The 21,537-nt window shown below is 39.7% G+C and overlaps 1 protein-coding gene across 2 annotated transcripts in view; it reads right to left on the bottom strand.

Annotated features, from left to right (window-relative positions):
• fbrs (fibrosin) overlaps nt 1-21,478 on the bottom strand; it is a 61,941-nt gene extending 40,463 nt beyond the window's left edge. For both annotated transcript variants that reach the window (XM_061927494.1, XM_061927495.1), the window contains exons 1-2: nt 19,945-21,478; nt 56-223 (exon numbers count right to left, since the gene is read on the bottom strand). In XM_061927494.1, coding sequence (XP_061783478.1) covers nt 56-223; nt 19,945-20,250 — 474 coding nt within the window. In that variant the 5' untranslated portion in view covers nt 20,251-21,478. The remainder of the gene's footprint in view (nt 1-55; nt 224-19,944) is intronic.
• Between the last annotated feature and the right edge of the window lie 59 nt (nt 21,479-21,537).

Raw genomic sequence — 21,537 nt, 5'->3', positions numbered from 1 at the left:
CCAACAGAGCAGCAGACCACTGGAACTATCTGCATGAACATGCCAGCCATCTCACCTCCATCCTCCTCCTCTTGCTTCTGCTCTTGTTCCAACAGTAGCTGTGAGGAGCGCCTTCCTCCGGCTCGGACAGAGGCCCCCCGCCGTTCTCCTCTGGTCCCCTCTTGCCCTTGTTCCTCCTGCCCAGCATGTCCGTGCGCTGGTTGGGCTTCAAGGAGCAGTCCATCTGGCGCACAGAGAGCATTCACAGGTGAGTGGAGGAATCAACACTCACATCAAGACCCATCGCAATAGACTCGTAATCCATATCAATAAAAAAAAGCGATCGATAAAACTATCCATAATTTTCTTTCTTTTTCGTCGGAAGAAACCCCAAGTTGCAAAGCAATGTTGGTTGCATTAACAAAGGCACTCGACCTCTGGTAAGCGATCAACGCAGGAAGTGATCACTGGTCTGTAAATGATGCGAGGCAAGACCGCTAATACCACACTCACCCATTAGAGCACAGCTGTAACTTCCTGCCACTAAACCTGCAGAAAATAGTTCTTCTCAGGTTTCTCTATGTTTACATTTTCACACTTTGCACTATTTTCATACACTTTATGAAGCATTTCTTACATATTCTTTATTTGTGTACCTTCATTTTAAGAGCTTGTTGTTAAATGTTCAATGTGTTCATATTTTGTTTACATTAATTGATTGGGTGTATTTCATGCTTTTGTTGACATTTCCATTCCACCGTGATAGTTGAGGGGATTATAATCAGAGGAAGGTTATATTTCAAATAAAAATGTTTACATTTATTTTATTTTTCTCCTTGTCCTTATTTTCAATGGGTCATAAAAAATATATCAACAACTATCAATACAGTTTTCAGCCATATCGCCCAGCCCTAATCAACACCACTAAGATGTTTAACCACAAATCTAAACAACTTGTAAACTAAGGCTGAAACGACGCGTCGACGTAGTCGACGTCATCGGTTACGTAAATACGTCGACGCCGTTTTTGTGCATCGGCGCGTCTCATATTTACGTCACTCTACTTTACTGTCATGGCAGAGCGCAAAGCAGACGATGCGAGCGAGGGGAAAAAAGCACGCCAAAAGTCGTCAAAAGTGTGGGAGTATTTCAATAAACGGCCTAATAATGTTGTTGTATGCACACTGTGTCGAGCGGAAATGGCCTATCATAGCAGCACAACGGCTATGAACGAACATTTGAAAAGAAAACCCCCGACAGCGTTCTTGCCATCACCATCAACAAGTCAATCGTCCGCGTGCGTATACGTTGTCATTATTACACAAAAACATGAATGTGTCATTTGTATCTGCGTTGTAAATTCATAAACTAAAGCACCGTTTCGCTCTGAGAGGCGCGTTTGGCGTGCCTGTTCAGTGTTTACAAAGACGCGCTCCTCTTTAACGCTGTGGAGAGGCGGCGGCGGCGAGCGAGCGGCGCGGCGAGCGAGCGGCGAGGCGCGCCGGGAGCGACGCCGCAATCGTGCCCAGGTGCGCGATCCGCGCAGTTGGAAGAGAAAAGACTTTGTGTAAAATTAAAAGATTGTAAACCTGGCAAAGCCGTCTGGCGTTCAGTCTGTCGGTCCTGAAAGAACCCCACGGCACAAGACGTGTCACAAACGCTAACGTTAATTAGTTGTGCAAATACCTTTTACAACATTAACAGTTACATATACTATGTACAAACCAACAATTAACTTTCACTTTAATCATACTATCATTGTTGTGTTATTAAGCAAAATAAGCAATACTTTTACTTTTGTTGAAATGTTTACACTGTACACTTTTTTGTATTGGATGTTTAGCTTTATTTTTGCACATTTTAGCAAATAAGCAATACTTTTACTTTTGTTGAAATGTTTACACTTGTTACAGAATATTTCCATTTTGCACTTTTTTGTATTGGATGTTTATCTTTATTTTTGCACATTTTAAAGCAAAATAAGCAATACTTTTACTTTTGAAATGCTTATACTATTCCAGAATATTAAGATTTGCACTGGATGTTTACTTTTATATTTGCACATTAAAAAGCAAATAAGCTACTTTTAATTTTGTTAAATGTTAAAAGTTTTAAATGTTTACGTTGTTACAGAATATTTTCTCATGTTGTTGTCAATGTTGACTGAGTGGCCATACTTTTTTTTTTGTAAATAAAAGCCATGCCTTTTGAAAAAACTGGCCTACATTTATTTTTTCCTCTTCATTTCAAATAAAAAAAAAAAATCGGTAAAAGGAAAAATAATCTATAGATTAATCGAAAAAATAATCTATAGATTAACCGATTAATCGAAAAAAATAATCTATAGATTAATCGATAGAAAAATAATCGTTAGCTGCAGCCCTATTGTAAACACACGTCCACTACGACAATGGTCCCCAAACACCGGTCCGGGAACCGGTACTGATCCGTGGCGCATTTGCTACCGGGCCGCAAAGAAACATTAAATAATTTATAAACTTCCAGTGTTAGCATCTTTTTTCCATTCTTAAACGATACACAAGCCTCCAGCTAGGTGGCAGCACTGCTAGAACTAAACAAAAGGCTCAACCAAGAAATAAGACCAAGTGTACATACATAACCCTTCACCTTAGCGATAATGAAGATATTTATAAATAAATAAATATTGTTAGGGTCTCATTACGACTTCAATTCAGGGGGTGTGTGAACATTTTTTTCTCGCCGAGACGGGGCATGACAGAAAATAATCGAGAACCACTGATCTACACACAGGACACATACTTTGATCCCGCATTTGAGTTATTAAAGTTATATTACATTCAAGTATTTGTATTTACACATACATTTCCAAAAGTTGTATAGGAGTCATTAGACCAGTACTTCTTATATAGTAGGGTGGGCATTACAAGGTGTCCTGGGGGGGCGTGAGAAAATAATACGCAAGTCTTCAGCTAGGTGGCACGTAGGCGCTGGTGCCAGCAACTCTTAGTGTGGTTTGTACGGACAAAAATAAATATTACCAGAATCTCAGTTGTATTTCAGATGGGTTTACGCATAGGAAATTGCACCAAAAAAGCACACAGAAGTGTATGTATGCAGTGTTTCCCACACATTCATTTATTTGTGGCGGCCCGCCACGAAAGAATTACGTCCGCCACAAATGGATTTTTCAGCTTTTGACTCGCTCGACCGCTCATAAAAGCAATGGGACTCTGTCTGTGAATGTACCTTGTAGTTACAACTCCGGTGCAGTAGGTGGCGGTAGCCTACTATGCATTGTAACTCCGCCAATAGCACTTAATTCACCTGGTGGGCCAGAAGAAGAAGAAGAAGACGAAGACGAAGACGAAGACGGACGGACGGGATCAAAATACGAGGGTAATATAGGTTATGGTAGATAGGTTATAGCTGCATCGCTCGCGGCTCGTCATATATTTAACGTTAATCCGCAATTTCACCGAGCGTTTCACTGACGGTGAGCAGCCTGACGCTGCTTCATTAACACCGCCGATGTTTGACTCGGTGTCCGGGGCAGACGCACGTAATAACAATCACCTGTTTTCATACCGACGAGCTAACGTGTCCAGGTTATAACCCTGTTGTCAACAAACACACGTGGAGACGGTGCTTCAGATACTACATTAATACTCAAGCTAAAATGTCCACTGTCAACTGCAGCATGTGAATGCAATGAAAAGAAAAAAATCTGAGCCAACCAGCTGTTAAAATGTTGTCCAGGTTAATGTTTTGGCCATTAAAGGCCCTTCATTTCAAGATTTCAACTGTGATCGGGCTTTAAACAGGTGGCTGACCTGTTCAGATGGGTGTAACTGCTACTGCTCAAATAATGTGAAATAGCATTTAATTTTACATGTATGCAATGCCATTTAAATGTAATTATAGATAATAATAATAATAAATACTGTGTAGTGTTGTAAATAGTCAACGGGAAGGATTTTAGTAAGATATAAGCCATGAGCTCTACACAGCCAGAAAAAAACCCTAGGCAGGACAAGTAAAAATATTGGGGCAAGTAGATTTGAGAAGTCGGGCAAGTAGAAAAATGAGGGCGGAGGGAACAGGTGAGACTCAGCAAACACTGAAAAATAAAGCAGGGTCAGATCAGAAATGCACTTTTCTCATGAAAAGGGTCCTAATTTATATTCTTATGTGCCTTATAGAGAGGACCATGACAAAACATACACCTCTGCCTCTGTTTCACTTCATGTTGCTGGTAAATAATATGGTTGTAGTAGTAGGCTAAAGTTAAATTATTTAGTATTCACTAATTAAAGGGGCAGAGCTTTAAGAGGCATTTTAGCTTTTATATTTTATAAGATATATTTTTTGTAAGAACCACAATTAATAAATATATTTCAGTGAATAACTAATTGTTCAAATCTGTATATAAATATGTACATAAAGTGTTGTAATTATATTCCAACTCCGCATTCTTCTTGGTCATCGCCGCCGCTGCCGCCGCCACCCCCCGCCCCCCGACCACACCACCACAAATAGATGCCTGCCCTGTGGGAAACACTGGTATGTATGCAATATTGCAGAAAATATGAATACACAACTTTTAGGACAGAAATCCAAAGAAATAGAACACCATAAAAACCTCAACCCTGTAGCAATCTATTGGAACTAATGGCTAGTACAGGGGTCGGGAACCTTTTTGGCTGAAAGAGCCATGAAAGCCAAATATTTTAAAATGTATTTCCGTGAGAGCCATATAGTATTTTTTTAACACTGAATACAACTAAATGTGTGCATTTTTAAGTAAGACCAACATTTTTAGAGTCTTATTCTTTTTAATAACATTGTTATTCTGAAGTTAACCAATAATAAATCAACTACTTCTTACCATTAATGAACAAGTGCAAAAGAAAACGGATTGATGGATTAAGATGCATGAGAATGTTTTATATTCTGAACGTTATTTTTAACACTGTGATTTCCAGCGGAGTTATTCATTACTTATCGTGTTAAGCAATGTCAGCTAAGATTTATCTGAGAGCCAGATGCAGTCATCAAAAGAGCCACACCTGGCTCTAGAGCCATAGGTTCCCTACCCCTGGGCTAGTATATCTAATGTTATTATACATTTATGTCATCAACGATGACGAATCACGTATAAACCTTCAGATACGTTAGCCAAAAAATGAGCCTACAAGCTAGCAAAAATAAGTAAGTCTTTGGAGAGCTTTTTTGCAGAGGGAAAAAGGTCAGGTCCCTCACAAATTTTTTGTGCACTTTTATGTTTGCTGGATTGATCTGCCACATGTGAACATAATGCCGACATGAATGTTGGAGACCCCTGCACTGACACCTTGGCTGACTTGCAGGGCCCCAAAAGTGCTCCCGGTGGCTAGCGCTTCAGAAAAAAAGCAGCGCGCAAGCTGCAGAAGAATTGCTATCTTTAGTACGATCACAGTTGAACACATGTTTGAGGCCTGCGTGTGTGCTGCTATCGCCATGGCAACACTGATTGGCTGTAATTAGCTCAAGGCTGATTGGCACCCTATAGGTTAAATCGCCTATTTTATTTATGCTGCCCCTTCGATGTATTAGATGCAAGGAAAATGTTGAGTGAAGCTTTTTATCTAAGAATTGGTGATGCACCAACATTTGGGCCCCTGATTTTGGTCCAAAAATGTCATTTTTGGCTTTTGTCCGAAAGACTTGAGACTGAAACAACACTGTCCAAAGCGGACGTTGTGATGACATAAGCAGGAAGCGCGTGTTTGTCCGGAGTGCAGTGCAGGCAATAGGTCTGTGGATGTACTTTAAAGTAGCAGTGGAGTGGAAAAACAAGTTGACTTTATATGCTTGATTGTGTCTATCATTCCCAATCTCTATATAAGACATGAAGACATATGTTTTTCTGTTTTTATGCATTCTAAGTCGTAAACACACACAAAATCAGCTAGCAATGTAGTCAATGGGGGCTCTCTATTGCATACTTGCCAACCTTCAGACCTCCGATTTCGGGAGGTGGGGGGTGGGGGGCGTGGTCGGGGGTGGGGCGGGGTTGGAGGCGTGGTTAAGAGGGGAGGAGTATATTTACAGCTAGAATTCACCAACTCGAGTATTTCATATATATATATATATATATATATATATATATATATATATATATATATATATATATGAAATACTTGACTTTCAGTGAATTCTAGCTATATATACATTTATTTATTTTATTATATATATAAATAAAAGAAATACTTGAATTTCAGTGTTCATTTATTTACACATATACACACACATAACACTCATCTACTCATTGTTGTACTTCAAAGTACAATGCAATACAATTCCGGGGCAAAGGCACCTATCAAATACACAGTAATGAAAACACAGTTGTTCTACTAACTGTACTGTGTGTTATGAGAGTAGAGTATGTGTGTGTGTGGCCCTTTAATAGGTGACAGCATGTGAGGTGAGTGACGTCAGTGAGTGTGTGGGCGAGAGAAGAGAGGGAGCGTAGCTGAGTGCGGGAGGGACTAGTTGGGTTTGTGTTGGATTGGCTGTGTGCAAGCAATCAATAAAGCAAGATTTGCAACTAATCGCTGGACTCATCATTCACCCTAAAGACCCACTGTAAGGTGAAGGGTGTTGCCCCGAGCATACATCGGCCCTGGAGAAGTGTCTCCCCTGCGCTCTTAGACTACGGTCTCGTTCTTCTGCTTCGTCTCCTTGTGTGCGCACACTGGACTCAGGTCCGCATGGAGCTGGAGGGGGCGTGGCCTCCAGCTCCGGCTGAATTCCGGGAGTTTTTCGGGATAAATTTTCTTCCGGGAGGTTTTCGGGAGAGGCACTGAATTTCGGGAGTCTCCCGGAAAATCCGGGAGGGTTGGCAAGTATGCTCTATTGTGCCCACAAAACCCTTTAAATAAATACTATATATACATATTGTGTCCTGAATATTACCCAAATATTAGCAATGCTATTATAAGTGCTAACACAGACAAACTATTTCTTAGTGGTGCAATAATACCGACAGCTAAGTAGCCCTCTGCTGCTTTACTGTGAGCTGGCTGCAATGTCCTGCTGCTTCCGCATCATCACGTCTCGGCTCGTCAAAGTTATTCTAGATTATACATCATGCCTCTCATCTGGATATTAGGAGGATTTAGCCATGAATCTGGAAGTTGTTCATCTGTGACATACAATGTATACCCGGAGATGAAGACAAACACACAGAACCCAAGACGGTGTCTGCAGGGAGACCTTTACATTTTAGCCCTTCGTGTGCATCATGATTAATTCTTCATACAAACGGGAAGATATAAACATCCCATCAGTCGTCATCGAAGTAAGAGCAGACATTGTAGAGTAAGTGATTGTTTGATTATGTTGATTGTTTGTATTTCTTGTTTAGCATGTAGCATCCATCCATCCATTTTCTACCGCTTATTCCCTTTTGGGATCGCGGGGGGCGCTGGAGCCTATCTCAGCTACAATCGGGCGGAAGGCGGGGTACACCCTGGACAAGTCGCCACCTCATCGCAGGGCCAACAAAGATAGACAGACAACATTCACACTCACATTCACACACTAGGGCCAATTTAGTGTTGCCAATCAACCTATCCCCAGGTGCATGTCTTTGGAAGTGGGAGGAAGCCAGAGTACTCGGAGGGAACCCACTCACTACTGTTAAATGATGCTTAGTGTTTCTCTAAAGCTGCCTCTGTTTAGCACACAGCTTTTAAAGCTTCCTCCTTATATTCAGGCTCAAAAATAGAATTTTCTGGATCATCATTTTTCCCCAAAGTAATCATTGTTGGTTCTAACAAAGTCTGCATGATAAGCATTGTTGTTGGTGATGAAGGGATCTGTGGTTCCTACCTCTACATCACGTGATGACGTGTCTGGCTAGTTCATTATCTCTCAAAATGCCTCTGAAATCTCTGTGACATTGATACTATTTTGATCATATCTATTTGCAAACGTTATAAATATGATAATAGCTTCAATATAGAGGCAACTTGTTTTTCCACTCATTCCATCCATTTTCTACCGCTTGTCCGTTACGGGGTCGCAGGGGGTGCTGTAGCTCTAATGGTACTTTATTATATGATAAGAAGACATGCTGACAATGATTTAAGAAACTTGCAGAGTGGATATATACAGGTCTAATACATCATCTAAAATTCTAACATCTCGATCGTTCTGATTAGGTAAACAAAACCACACAGAAAAGGAAAGAAAAAGGAAAAGGAAATTAAACCTGAAAGCGTCGACAGCTGCGGCGGATGTTTTTGAAACGGTAAGAAAGTTTCCTAGTAAACTCACCATCTTTTAGCGAGCCTTTCAGTAAAAATGTGAATCCTACAACTCACCATTCAATCCCATTCTTGGGGTGACGATTCGATTCACTCAAACCGATTCTCAGTTTATGCAATTTTATAAAACCCTTTCCAAACATGGAACAAAGTTCCTGTTGACTTTTGTACGCTCAGCGAGTAAAGAACAAAGATAGCCTAAGAGACATCTTTTTAAAAATCAATTCTTGAACATTTAGAATGGATTCAGAATCGTAATAAAGGGACAATCGGTAGGAAATGGATGGATGGATGCATGGACAATACCTGCTATTTAAGACAACAACAAACGTCTTTCTTTCTTTTTATATTCATTCTAAGTACGAGATGGCTAACAATGCAGCTAATGAGTACAATATTCTGCCCAGAAAGCCCTCGAAAAAACATCTAAAAACCAGCAACAATACTTCATGTACATATCGATACCTGAATATTAACCAAGTATTAGCGATATTGTTGTTATAAGCGCTAACGCAGACAAACTCTTTTTAGTGCCGCCGTGATCACAGAGAGCTAATTAGCTTACGTTGCTATATTGACATATTGAGGTGCTGCAACGCCTCCGAGTTGGTAAAAGTTAATTCTAGATTATAAATCATGTGTGGACATAAACCGACAAGTTGGTCAACTTTGACATCCAACTTAGAGCCACAGATAGCGAGATAATACACAAAAAGACGCTCTTTTCCGTCACCTTTTTTGAGAGGATTATGATTAATTCTTCATCCAAACGGGAAGATATAAACATCCTACCAGTCGGCATCCCAGTCAGAGCAGACATTGTACAGTAAGTGATTGTTTTATCGTGTTTGTAGGTTGTATTTCTTGTTTAGCACTTAGCAATACTGCTACTTGTTGGATCTGCTTATCTCTTAACTCTGAAAACTTACACCTGTTTATTCAGGCTCTAAAATATAAGTTTCTGGATCATAGTTTGTCCCAAAGTAGTCTTTGTTTCTCATAAAGTCTTTCATGATTAGTAGTGTTGTTGTTGTTGAAGGAAATAGCGCATAATGTTATGCATCTGAAATTAATATGCTTAAATTGCCAAAAAAACAAATATTACATGTTATTAAGAATGCGCCTGTTACGACATTATTTGTATATACTTACAGCGTGTATATAAAAATGTTAATGGAGGCTTTTTGATGTTTTTTAGAGAAATACTCCCATTACCTCTATTGTTAGATGACCTTTGCTACTGTTTATTTACGAGTTAGAATGCATAAAAACAGACATATGTGTGCTTTTCCAACATAACAATTCTGAATGACATGGCAACATTCTAAAATACAAAGTGCAGTTCCCCTTTCAGAGTGCAACTTTTAGTCACAAAAATCGACAATAACATTTGTCGATAATAGTCGGTGATATCATTGCTAGTATTTTTCCGGGAAGGAAACAAACGTGTGAGTCAGTGCGACCAGCGCACAACAGGAAGAGGAAAATGGCTACAGCCACAGCAACAATAATGCGACCGAAAAATATGAAAACATGAAAAGTATGGAAACATTTCACTCCGAACACGTCAAAAAAATATAATGCCGACTCTCCTAAGCATTATAGTTAGCTTGTTAGCTAAAAATGCTTCAGCTTTCATTTTAGCCAAAGTCTGCCAGCTAAACTTAGTCAGAATACCGGTGTCATCTTTCTAGAATCCACAACATTAACATTGTTTGGGTGATAATTATTCTAAATTTCATATTTTATATCATAATTATATTATTTTTGTGGCGGTACAATTGCAGGCTTTTTACAGCTTGCTTTTAAATGGTCAAAAGTAAGGCTGAAACGACGCGTCGACATAGTCGACGTCATCGGTTACGTAAATACGTCGACGCCGTTTTTGTGCGTCGGCGCGTCGCATATTTACGTCACTCTACTTTACTGTCATGGCGGAGCGCAAAGCAGACGATGCGAGCGAGGGGAAAAAAGCACGCCAAAAGTCGTCAAAAGTGTGGGAGTATTTCAATAAACGGCCTAATAATGTTGTTGTATGCACACTGTGTCGAGCGGAAATGGCCTATCATAGCAGCACAACGGCTATGAACGAACATTTGAAAAGAAAACTCCCGACAGCGTTCTTGCCATCACCATCAACAAGTCAATCGTCCGCGTGCGTATACGTTGTCATTATTACACAAAAACATGAATGTGTCATTTGTATCTGCGTTGTAAATTCATAAACTAAAGCACCGTTTCGCTCTGAGAGGCGCGTTTGGCGTGCCTGTTCAGTGTTTACAAAGACGCGCTCCTCTTTAACGCTGTGGAGAGGCGGCGGCGGCGGCGAGCGAGCGGCGAGGCGGGGCGCGCCGGGAGCGACGCCGCAATCGTGCCCAGGTGCGCGATCCGCGCAGTTGGAAGAGAAAAGACTTTGTGTAAAATTAAAAGATTGTAAACCTGGCAAAGCCGTCTGGCGTTCAGTCTGTCGGTCCTGAAAGAACCCCACGGCACAAGACGTGTCACAAACGCTAACGTTAATTAGTTGTGCAAATACCTTTTATAACATTAACAGTTACATATACTATGTACAAACCAACAATTAACTTTCACTTTAATCATACTATCATTGTTGTGTTATTAAGCAAAATAAGCAATACTTTTACTTTTGTTGAAATGTTTACACTGTACACTTTTTTGTATTGGATGTTTAGCTTTATTTTTGCACATTTTAGCAAATAAGCAATACTTTTACTTTTGTTGAAATGTTTACACTTGTTACAGAATATTTCCGTTTTGCACTTTTTTGTATTGGATGTTTATCTTTATATTTGCACATTTTAAAGCAAAATAAGCAATACTTTTACTTTTTAAATGCTTATACTATTCCAGAATATTAAGATTTGCACTGGATGTTTACTTTTATATTTGCACATTAAAAAGCAAATAAGCTACTTTTAATTTTGTTAAATGTTAAAAGTTTTAAATGTTTACATTGTTACATAATATTTTGTCATGTTGTTGTCAATGTTGACTGAGTGGCCATACTTTTTTTTTTGTAAATAAAAGCCATGCCTTTTGAAAAAACTGGCCTACATTTATTTTTTCCTCTTCATTTTAAATTAAAAAAAAAAATCGGTAAAAGGAAAAATAATCTATAGATTAATCGAAAAAATAATCTATAGATTAACCGATTAATCGAAAAAAATAATCTATAGATTAATCGATAGAAAAATAATCGTTAGCTGCAGCCCTAGTCAAAAGAAAGGCTGCTACGATTAATCGATTAGGAAAAATAAATGTTGTTGCTTCGATTAATCGTTAAATAAGTAACTGATAAAAATGGATCAAATCTGGAGCGCATGTGGTGCCTGGAACTTTAAATACACAGACAGTTTCTGACATTAATTGTTTGTAAAAGGTGTTGTAAAAGTGTGTTTTATCCGATTACTCAATCAACCAAACTAATCGATTACTAAAATAATCGATATATGCAGCCCTCGACAAAAGTTTAATAGGTCTTTGTAATTTTGTAGCACCTGAATGATCAGCACAGTTACAGTATTAATAAATATTTCTGAATAAAGTAGTCATATGTATTGTTAGTAAGCACATACCTACAAATATCTCAAGCTGAATTTGAGAGCCGGTGGCTAACTAAGAGCCACTGAATATGTTCTAGAATCCAATTAGTCGACTAATCGTTAAGCGAGTCGATTACAAGTCGACTATCAAAATTGTTGTTTGCACTAAATTGCAATGCCTTGATTTTAGTCAGGTTGATGCACACATAGCCATAAATGAATAAAAAAAAAGTATTTTAGGGTTATTGATCAATTAATGAAGTCATCGGACAAAACACACTTTGTAGCCTGAATGCGTATTTTAGGGGAAATAGTTGACATAAACAACAATTATTCTGCTTGTCATAACCTAAGTTTTTTTCAAAATCAATCCATGTGAAGATTGAAAATGAACTTTTAACATGTGTGCATTGGAAAAATGAAGATCATGACACCCACACACCACCGCTCTCATGTGTGCTCTATTGCAGCGCCGGTGCGGAATCTATGTTCGTGTATTTAGAGTTCCAGGCAATCTGCGGTCTGGATTTGACCAATTTGGATTAGTTGCACTCATTAATTAACAAAACAGAATATACATCGGATCTTTTTCCTACGTCTTCTCAGACAAACTGAACAGTGCAGTTTCGATCAATTAAACGCCCTGAGAATTTATTTTGGTGTTTTGGGCTACGTTCACACTGCATGGTCGGATTTGTTTTTGTCAAATCCGATCTTTTTGCGTAGTTGTTCTAATTACACAAAAAATGTTGATAAACAATCAGAAATGAATCTTTCAGCACATACACAATGTTGACATCTATAGTTATTTTGATAAAGACGGGGAAATACACGCTACTCGTAAACGGCGCGTGCAACAACAACAACAACAAACATGGCAGTAGACACAGAGTTAAATCTTTAAATACAACCTTACCCGAGCAAAAACGAGGCATATTTATCCGGGAGAGTCTTGATACCAATGTCCTTGACCCAGACACACACAAAGAAGTTGTAGACCTCTGTGTTTTTTCCAAGTTTCCATCTGTTTTGTCATGTAGAATGGCGTCTGGAGCACAATAGTTTACTATGTCTGGGAACTCAACAGACGTATGAAATCCTTGATATCACTCGACAAAGTATAGGGATCTATTCCACTGCATAGTTTGATTTTTTTGCAGGAAGATTTAAGCCTCTTTTGTACTCAGATAGTTTGCACGCTGCTTGCTGTACAAAAGCCATCTTGGCTTGGTTGACCAACGCTCGTTTTCACTTCCGGGAAGAAGTCACGTGTCGGAATACAAGCAATAGTGGCAAAAAAATGAGAATTGACCAGCAGTGTGAACAACGAACGCCTTGGTCTTGGTTTTGACTAAGAAATTAGATTTTGGCGCACTTCTATTAACAACGAAGTAGATAGATAGACTAAGAAGGTCTGTACTCCCTGAATAAACAAGCTATGGATTCGCACTAGCAGCAAATACACAAGAACTAGTGCGGTTCATTTAAGAAGCTTGTTTCTCCACAAAGCCATTTGGCAGCTTATCAACACCTCCCAGAATGAGAACATGAATAATTGAGGATCAGTGGATGGATGGACGCCTTGGGGTTTGTTTGGGAAGTGCATTGCTTTGTGTGTGTGTGCGTGTGTGTGTGTGTGTGTGTGTGTGTGTGTGTGTGTGTGTGTGTGTGTGTGTGTGTGTGTGTGTGTGTGTGTGTGTGTGTGTGTGTGTGTTCTTGTATTTCAACCCTTCTTGAGACATCAAGAAGGAAAAGTACCTTCCATATGAGGACCGGTGAACAAGTTAGGACCGAAATCATGGTCCCAATACAGAAAACCATTGCATCTATTAGAGAGACAAATACTAGAGTCTGTGAACATTGCTCCAAAGTCAGGATTTTTTGTTGATTTAATGTGCCTACAAAAGTAAACATTGACAGGTGCATAGGCAGCAATATATGATCAAACAAGACGGCAGCAAAAGAAGGACTTCCCTATTCTTACTAGGGATGTCCCGATCCAGGTTTTTGCACTTCCGATCCGATACCGATATTGTTTTTGCACTTCCGATCCGATACCGATACTGACAGATACTGGCCTATCCGAGCATGTATTAAAGTTTAAAGTTATTTAGCCTACTTAGTTGTTAGAATCATGTTGAAAAGGGTTTTAGTACTCTTGATAACAACTAGCCAGCTGAATTAGGTGAGTTTGAATAATACACAATGGTTGGTAACAAGAAACTGACATGTTTATTCAAGAATAAACACAAAATAGACAAAATTATACATGACAAACAGAAATGGCATCATTGAACTAGGGCTGGGCGATATGGCCTTTTTTAATATTGCGATATTTTAAGGCCATGTCACGATACACCATATATATGTGGATATTTTGCCTTAGCCTTGAATGAACACTTGATGCATATAATCACAGCAGTATGATGATTCTATGTGTCTACATTAAAACATTCTTCTTCTTACTGCATTAATATATGCTACTTTAAAACTTTCATGCAGAGAAGGAAATCACAACTAAAAAAATCACTATTTTTTTCATACGGTGTTGATCTGGAAATGTTTGCCTCGGCATTTTGATGGTGTGGACGTGTGGCACCGAACGGAGATAAGCGTCTCGACAGACGTTACAATATTTGAACAATGATGACGAAAACTGTTTTCTCTGTCGTGTCTGTGTGTCGAAAATTGTTATGCGCGTATTTTTTTATTTGATTTTGTGCGTGGCATAGATTTGCCGTGCGCAGAGGCCGCTTGAGCAGTGCGCAATTGCACAGGCGCGCACCTTAGAGGGAGCGTTGCTCGCACGGCTGCGCTAGCATCACAGCTAACGTTAGCCATGCTGCTACCTCTCTGCTCGGGGAGGACGTATACGTATGTGACGTATGACGTGACAGTATGTGACGTGTGTAAGAAGGTGCGCTTGCTGTCTGTGAGAGGGAGACACAGAAAAAAGTGTGAAGAGCCTGTTGTGTAATGCCAGCAGTTAAAAGCAACTGCGTGATAATCCACAGACCTGTGGATGTGTTGAAGGTGTGCTGGAAAATGCGGAACGGAAATTAGGGAGCAGCAGAAAAGTGGAATGTATTATTTAAATAGGTGCGTTGGAAAACACGGACCGGAGTTTTTTTTAAAAACTGGATCTGGATCGGCATTTTCCCATGCCTTGCCGATACGCATTTTTTGGCAAATATCAGCGGCCAATCCGATCCAAATATCGAATCGGGACATCCGTCATTCTTACCCCCAAAAAACTTGATAACCTGAAGTAAACAATAAAGATTAAAAACCAATTACAAACAAAAAAATAAAATAAATAAATACATTAACTAAAAGAAGTCTTTTTCTCAAAATGTGTCGACTTTTTTCTTATAAAATTGGGAACAATTTCTCATATTCTTTCTGTTTCTGTAATATTACAATGTTTTCTCGTAAAATTATTACTTTATGTAAAACCATTACTTTTAAATGCAAATCGGAGACATTTGTTATAAAATTCTGATGTTTATCACAATATTGCCAATTTTTTTGTTGTTCTTGTAAAACAGTGACATCCATCCATCCATCCAATTTCTACCACTTGTCCCTTTTGGGGTCACGGGGGGTGCTCGAGCCTATCTCAGCTGCATTCGGGCGGAAAGCGGGGTACACCCTGGACAAGTCGCCACCTCATCGCAGGGCTAACACAGATAGACAGACAACATTCACACTCACATTCACACATTAGGGTCAATTTAGTGTTGCCAATCAACCTATCCCCAGGTGCATGTCTTTGGAGGTGGGAGGAAGCCGGAGTACCCGGAGGGAACCCACGCAGTCACGGGGAGAACATGCAAACTCCACACAGAAAGATCCCGAGCGCAGGATCGAACTCAGGACTACTCAGGACCTTCGTATTTTGAGGCACATGCACTAACAGTGACGGTTTTTAGTAAAAAAAAAAGTAAAACTCTGATTATTATTATAATATTGCCAAAATGTTAAAGTTTTCTTATAGAATTGTGACTTTTATCAAGTAAAATTACGACTCTTTTCACAAAATTGCCAAAATGTTAAGCTTTTCTTGTCAAATTGCGACGGTTATTGAGTAAAATTCCAACTTTTATCATAATATTGCACAAATGTTCAGTTTTCATAACTGCCAACTTTTGAAATCAGAAAAACCTAGTAGCCAGGGTCCAGGGGCCGCAGGCCCCGGTAGGTCCAGGACAAAGTCCTGGTGGGGGGTTCAGGCTTCGCCCCCCGACGCAAAATGATTATTAGCATTCAGACAGGTTAAAATGTTGCTAAAACCATCACTTTTCTATCAGTCACAGTGACTTTTCAAAACAAAAATATTACAGCAAAAATCATATGGGTTGATTGACATGTTTATTCTGTAAGCTAACTTCAATAGTTTGAAATTATTTGGACAGTTAATGCCAGTTATCCTGTCAACCTTTCACAAGACTTCAATTTGTTCATTGAAAGTATAAACACTTTTTACAGTAAACAAATGGTAAAACAGTACTAAACAATTCCATTAAAAAAAAAATTGGTGTCATTATTAACTTTCTGTCCAAGCTTGTATAATCTACTGCCTTGTTCAATTGTAAAAAATATTCTGTGCCTAAAATTCACATTTCTATCACAATTATCATACTGTAAACATGGTAAGCTAACTTCATTAAAATTAATAGTCCTGTCAATAGCATGGAATTACAATTCAAATGTAGTTTTTTTGTAAGCCTTTCAAAAGAATTCAAAATATGAAAAATTAATGAAAATTAATTTAAGCCATCAGACACTTGAAAAGTGGCACATCACATCTCTAATGTAATCATTTGAACTTTTCAACAGAAATAGCACTGCAAAAATATTAAGGACATACTTCTGTATTTTGGTAGTTATGCTGTCAACATTTAACAAGATTTCTTCAACTTGGACTTGAAAGCATAAATAGTATAAACACTTTTAACAGTATAACAGTACTAAACAATTCCAATAGATAACATTGGTGTCATTACCTTTTTGTGGCTAAAATCCGAAAAACGTTGAAAGTGTTCCACTTGTATCGCTAGCAACGGCATTAGACTTGTGTTCTTTTGTCCCAACGTGGTCTTTTACATCGCTAATTCCTCCGTGGCCGATCGAAAAATCTTGTCTGCACAAGGTGCAATTAGCGTAGTTTTCACCCTTTTTGGAACGGATAATTATTCCCGGATAGGCTTTTGAATATTCTTCACGGAATGACTGCAGTTTTCTTTTCGGTTTAAGACTCGTATGCGATTTTTCTCCGGCTGATTCCATGATCGTTCGCTCGTTTGGAAACAATGGCAACAGGTGCCTCGTGCCTGGCAGCGGTGCTATAAATAGCCTCGCGCATTTTAAAAAAAATGTTTTTTTTAATTAATGAAAAACCGTATTTTTTATCACTGCAACCGTAACCCGGAATAGGTTGATGAAAACTGTACTAATTACGGGAAAACCGGAGTAGTTGGCAGGTATGAGTTTTTCTTGTAAAATTTTGACTTGCATTGAGTAAAATGATGACTTTTGTTATAAAGCTGGCAAAATTCTAGGTTTTTTTTGTAAAATTGTGACCTTTTTCTTGTAAAATTCCAACTCATTTTTCACAACAAGCTTTTTTTTTTTACATTTACATAGCATGTATATATTATTAATGTTGTAAATACAAATATTTATATATCTAGAAAGGGTGGTTCTAAAGAGGTAGGCGTTATTTGGAGGTCTCAAGAAGGTGCCAAATACAAGAGTGAGTGTGAGTGTGTGTGTGTGTGTGTGTGATGACCAGGTGTGTGTCAGTTTTCACAAAATTGCCAAAATGTTAAGCCTTTCTTGTCAAATTGCGACGGTTATTGAGTAAAATTCCAACTTTTATCATAATATTGCACAAATGTTCAGTTTTTCTTGTAAAATTTTGACTTGCATTGAGTAAAATGATGACTTTTGTTATAACGCTGGCAAAATTCTAGGTTTTTTTTGTAAAATTGTGACCTTTTTCTTGTAAAATTCCAACTCATTTTTCACAACAAGCTTTTTTTTTTACATTTACATAGCATGTATATATTATTAATGTTGTAAATACAAATATTTATATATCTAGAAAGGGTGGTTCTAAAGAGGTAGGCGTTATTCGGAGGTCTCAAGAAGGTGCCAAATACAAGAGTGAGTGTGAGTGTGTGTGTGTGTGATGACCAGGTGTGTGTCAGTTTTCACAAAATTGCCAAAATGTTAAGCCTTTCTTGTCAAATTGCGACGGTTATTGAGTAAAATTCCAACTTTTATCATAATATTGCACAAATGTTCAGTTTTTCTTGTAAAATTTTGACTTGCATTGAGTAAAATTATGACTTTTGTTATAACGCTGGCAAAATTCTAGGTTTTTTTTGTAAAATTGTGACCTTTTTCTTGTAAAATTCCAACTCATTTTTCACAACAAGCTTTTTTTTTACATTTACATAGCATGTATATATTATAAGGCTGAAACGACGCGTCGACATAGTCGACGTCATCGGTTACGGAAATACGTCGACACCGTTTTTGTGCGTCGGCGCGTCGCATATTTACGTCACACTACTGTCATGGCGGAGCGCAAAGCAGACGATGAGAGCGAGGGGAAAAAAGCATGCCAAAAGTCGTCAAAAGTGTCGGAGTATTTCAATAAACGGCCTAATAATGTTGTTGTATGCACACTTTGTCGAGCGGAAATGGCCTATCATAGCAGCACAACGGCTGTGAACGAACATTTGAAAAGAAAACCCCCGACAGCGTTCTTGCCATCACCATCAACAAGTCAATCGTCCGCGTGCGTATACGTTGTCATTATTACACAAAAACATGAATGTGTCATTTGTATCTGCGTTGTAAATTCATAAACTAAAGCACCGTTTGCTCTGAGAGGCGCGTTTGGCGTGCCTGTTCAGTGTTTACAAAGACGCGCTCCTCTTTAACGCTGTGGAGAGGCGGCGGCGGCGAGCGAGCGGCGAGGCGGGGCGCGCCGGGAGCGACGCCGCAAGAGACAGGGGACGACGAGCGAGCGAGGCAGAGGAGCTGAAAAGTGAGGAAAGAAAGAGAAAAGAGTTGGAAGAGAAAAGACTTTGTGTAAAATTAAAAGATTGTAAACCTGGCAAAGCCGTCTGGCGTTCAGTCTGTCGGTCCTGAAAGAACCCCACGGCACAAGACGTGTCACAAACGCTAACGTTAATTAGTTGTGCAAATACCTTTTACAACATTAACAGTTACACATACTATGTACAAACGAACAATTAACTTTCACTTTAATCATACTATCATTGTTGTGTTATTAAGCAAAATAAGCAATACTTTTACTTTTGTTGAAATGTTTACACTGTACACTTTTTTGTATTGGAGGTTTAGCTTTATTTTTGCACATTTTAGCAAATAAGCAATACTTTTACTTTTGTTGAAATGTTTACACTTGTTACAGAATATTTCCGTTTTGCACTTTTTTGTATTGGATGTTTATCTTTATTTTTGCCCATTTTAAAGCAAAATAAGCAATACTTTTACTTTTTAAATGCTTATACTATTCCAGAATATTAAGATTTGCACTGGATGTTTACTTTTATATTTGCACATTAAAAAGCAAATAAGCTACTTTTAATTTTGTTAAATGTTAAAAGTTTTAAATGTTTACATTGTTACAGAATATTTTGTCATGTTGTTGTCAATGTTGACTGAGTGGCCATACTTTTTTTTTTGTAAATAAAAGCCATGCCTTTTGAAAAAACTGGCCTACTTTTTTTTTTTCCCTCTTCATTTTAAATAAAAAAAATAATAGGTAAAAGGAAAAATAATCTATAGATTAATCGAAAAAAATAATCTATAGATTAACCGATTAATCGAAAAAAATAATCTATAGATTAATCGATAGAAAAATAATCGTTAGCTGCAGCCCTAATATATTATTAATGTTGTAAATACAAATATTTATATATCTAGAAAGGGTGGTTCTAATGAGGTAGGCGTTATTCGGAGGTCTCAAGAAGGTGCCAAATACAAGAGTGTGTGTGTGTGTGTGTGTGTGATGACCAGGTGTGTGTCAGTGTCAGTCTCCCCCAGCATGACAGCAGGTGTCACACATTCACCTCCAAAGCCTCCAGGCTGACGAAGCTGGCGATAGCGAAGCCGTCGATGACGTCTTCCTCGCAGGACACGGACTCCCTCTTCCTCCGGCGCGGGGGCCTGTGTCGGCCGAACCCGGGTCGGCCCTCGTCGGCGCCCGCCCCGCGGACGCCGTTGGTCCCGCGAGCCTCCCGGTCGGAGCCCGACGACAGGGACGTGGCCCTCTCCTCCGCCGCCAGGTTCACCCTCCGCCGCCGCCGCTCCCTGTCGCGCTGGGACCGGGATCGGCGGCTCTGCCTGAATCCGCTGCTTCGACTCGGGCCCTCCATGTCCGGAAAAACGTCAAGCCTTTTTTTTTTTTCCTGTGCAACTCTCGGGGACTTAGTTCGAGTCCCGGTCCGGCGGAAGGCACCGAACCGCGAATAGACGACACCAGCAGTTAAAATGGCGTTAATGAAACCTATTATTTAGCGTCCGGCAACAGTCTACTGGCATCAGGGCCTTTTTTGGGTGTCATTTCAAGAAGTGTCACCAGATTGTTTAGTGTCTCCGAAACAGCTAAAGTTAGCAGGAATATTCACAAACAACCGAATAAGTTATACGCACGTAAACAAAAAGGACAACTCAGGTTGTGATGACGGCCAGGCCAGTTAAATCCTCCTAACGATGGTTAAATGTTGCAAATCGTGCATTATTATCATCATAATACGTCCATCCAGATGATTTAATGACACGGTGAGCTAGATCGGAAGGCCGAGAGTCCAAACAAGGCCAACACAAAGCAGACGAGGCTTTTACTCCTCATTGAAGAAACGAAACTAAATGTTGTTGACTTATCGCGTCTAACTCGACGACTAGTTAGTGTTAACTAGCAGTTAGCATTACGGGCTAACGCCATACATCACAATATAATCAGACAGAAAAGGATCAACATGTATCTTCGCAATAGCGCCGCGCCACTAATAGAAGAACGCTACCTAAATGATGTATTGTAATAATATTCAATAATTGTCGACGTGTTGCCAGTGATGCTTGACTTTGCGTCCATCAAAAGAAAGACGTAACGTTAGCTACGAGCTAGCGTTAGCATATCCAGCTGTTAGCTAGCGGAGGTTTATCCTTTTTTTTCTCCCCGGCGCCAGCAGGAGAAAAATGGAAGGTTCTACTGTCAATCGCTTGTTTTAATAGCACTATACTGCTCCTTCACGCACTTAAACGCCTTGCTTCCACCTCCATCACTTGGAAGCAGAATCCGAGGCCCGCTTGTGAAAGCCTCGGTGTCGAGTTCCGTAAAGGAGGGTGTGGGCCGACCCCCGTCGGGCTGGGCAGCTCCTCCGTGCAGCCGTCACTGTTTAGATCCAACAAGTTCGGCCCCTCGCCGGCCGTCCCAGCCTTTCCCCTCCAGGGCCACACTGCGCCAACATGAACCGGGGGGGGAGACGAAGCGTCCCCGCGGCTTCCTTTTCACAAGTTTCCACGGATTTGGGGATTTGTGGTGGGAATGAGGGAGACACAACCCTTGTCAGCGGTGCAGTGCATTGTGTGCGCTCGTCTTCTTCGTCCTCCGCGCTGCCGGAGGCTGCCGCGGCCCCCGTTTGTCCACGCTGCCCCCGTGT

The sequence above is a fragment of the Nerophis lumbriciformis genome, linkage group LG32, assembly GCF_033978685.3.
Source record: "Nerophis lumbriciformis linkage group LG32, RoL_Nlum_v2.1, whole genome shotgun sequence".
In the NCBI taxonomy this organism is placed as follows: domain Eukaryota; kingdom Metazoa; phylum Chordata; class Actinopteri; order Syngnathiformes; family Syngnathidae; genus Nerophis; species Nerophis lumbriciformis.
The sequence above is the reverse complement of the archived record's forward strand: the minus strand, read 5'-3'. Positions and strand labels throughout refer to the sequence as shown.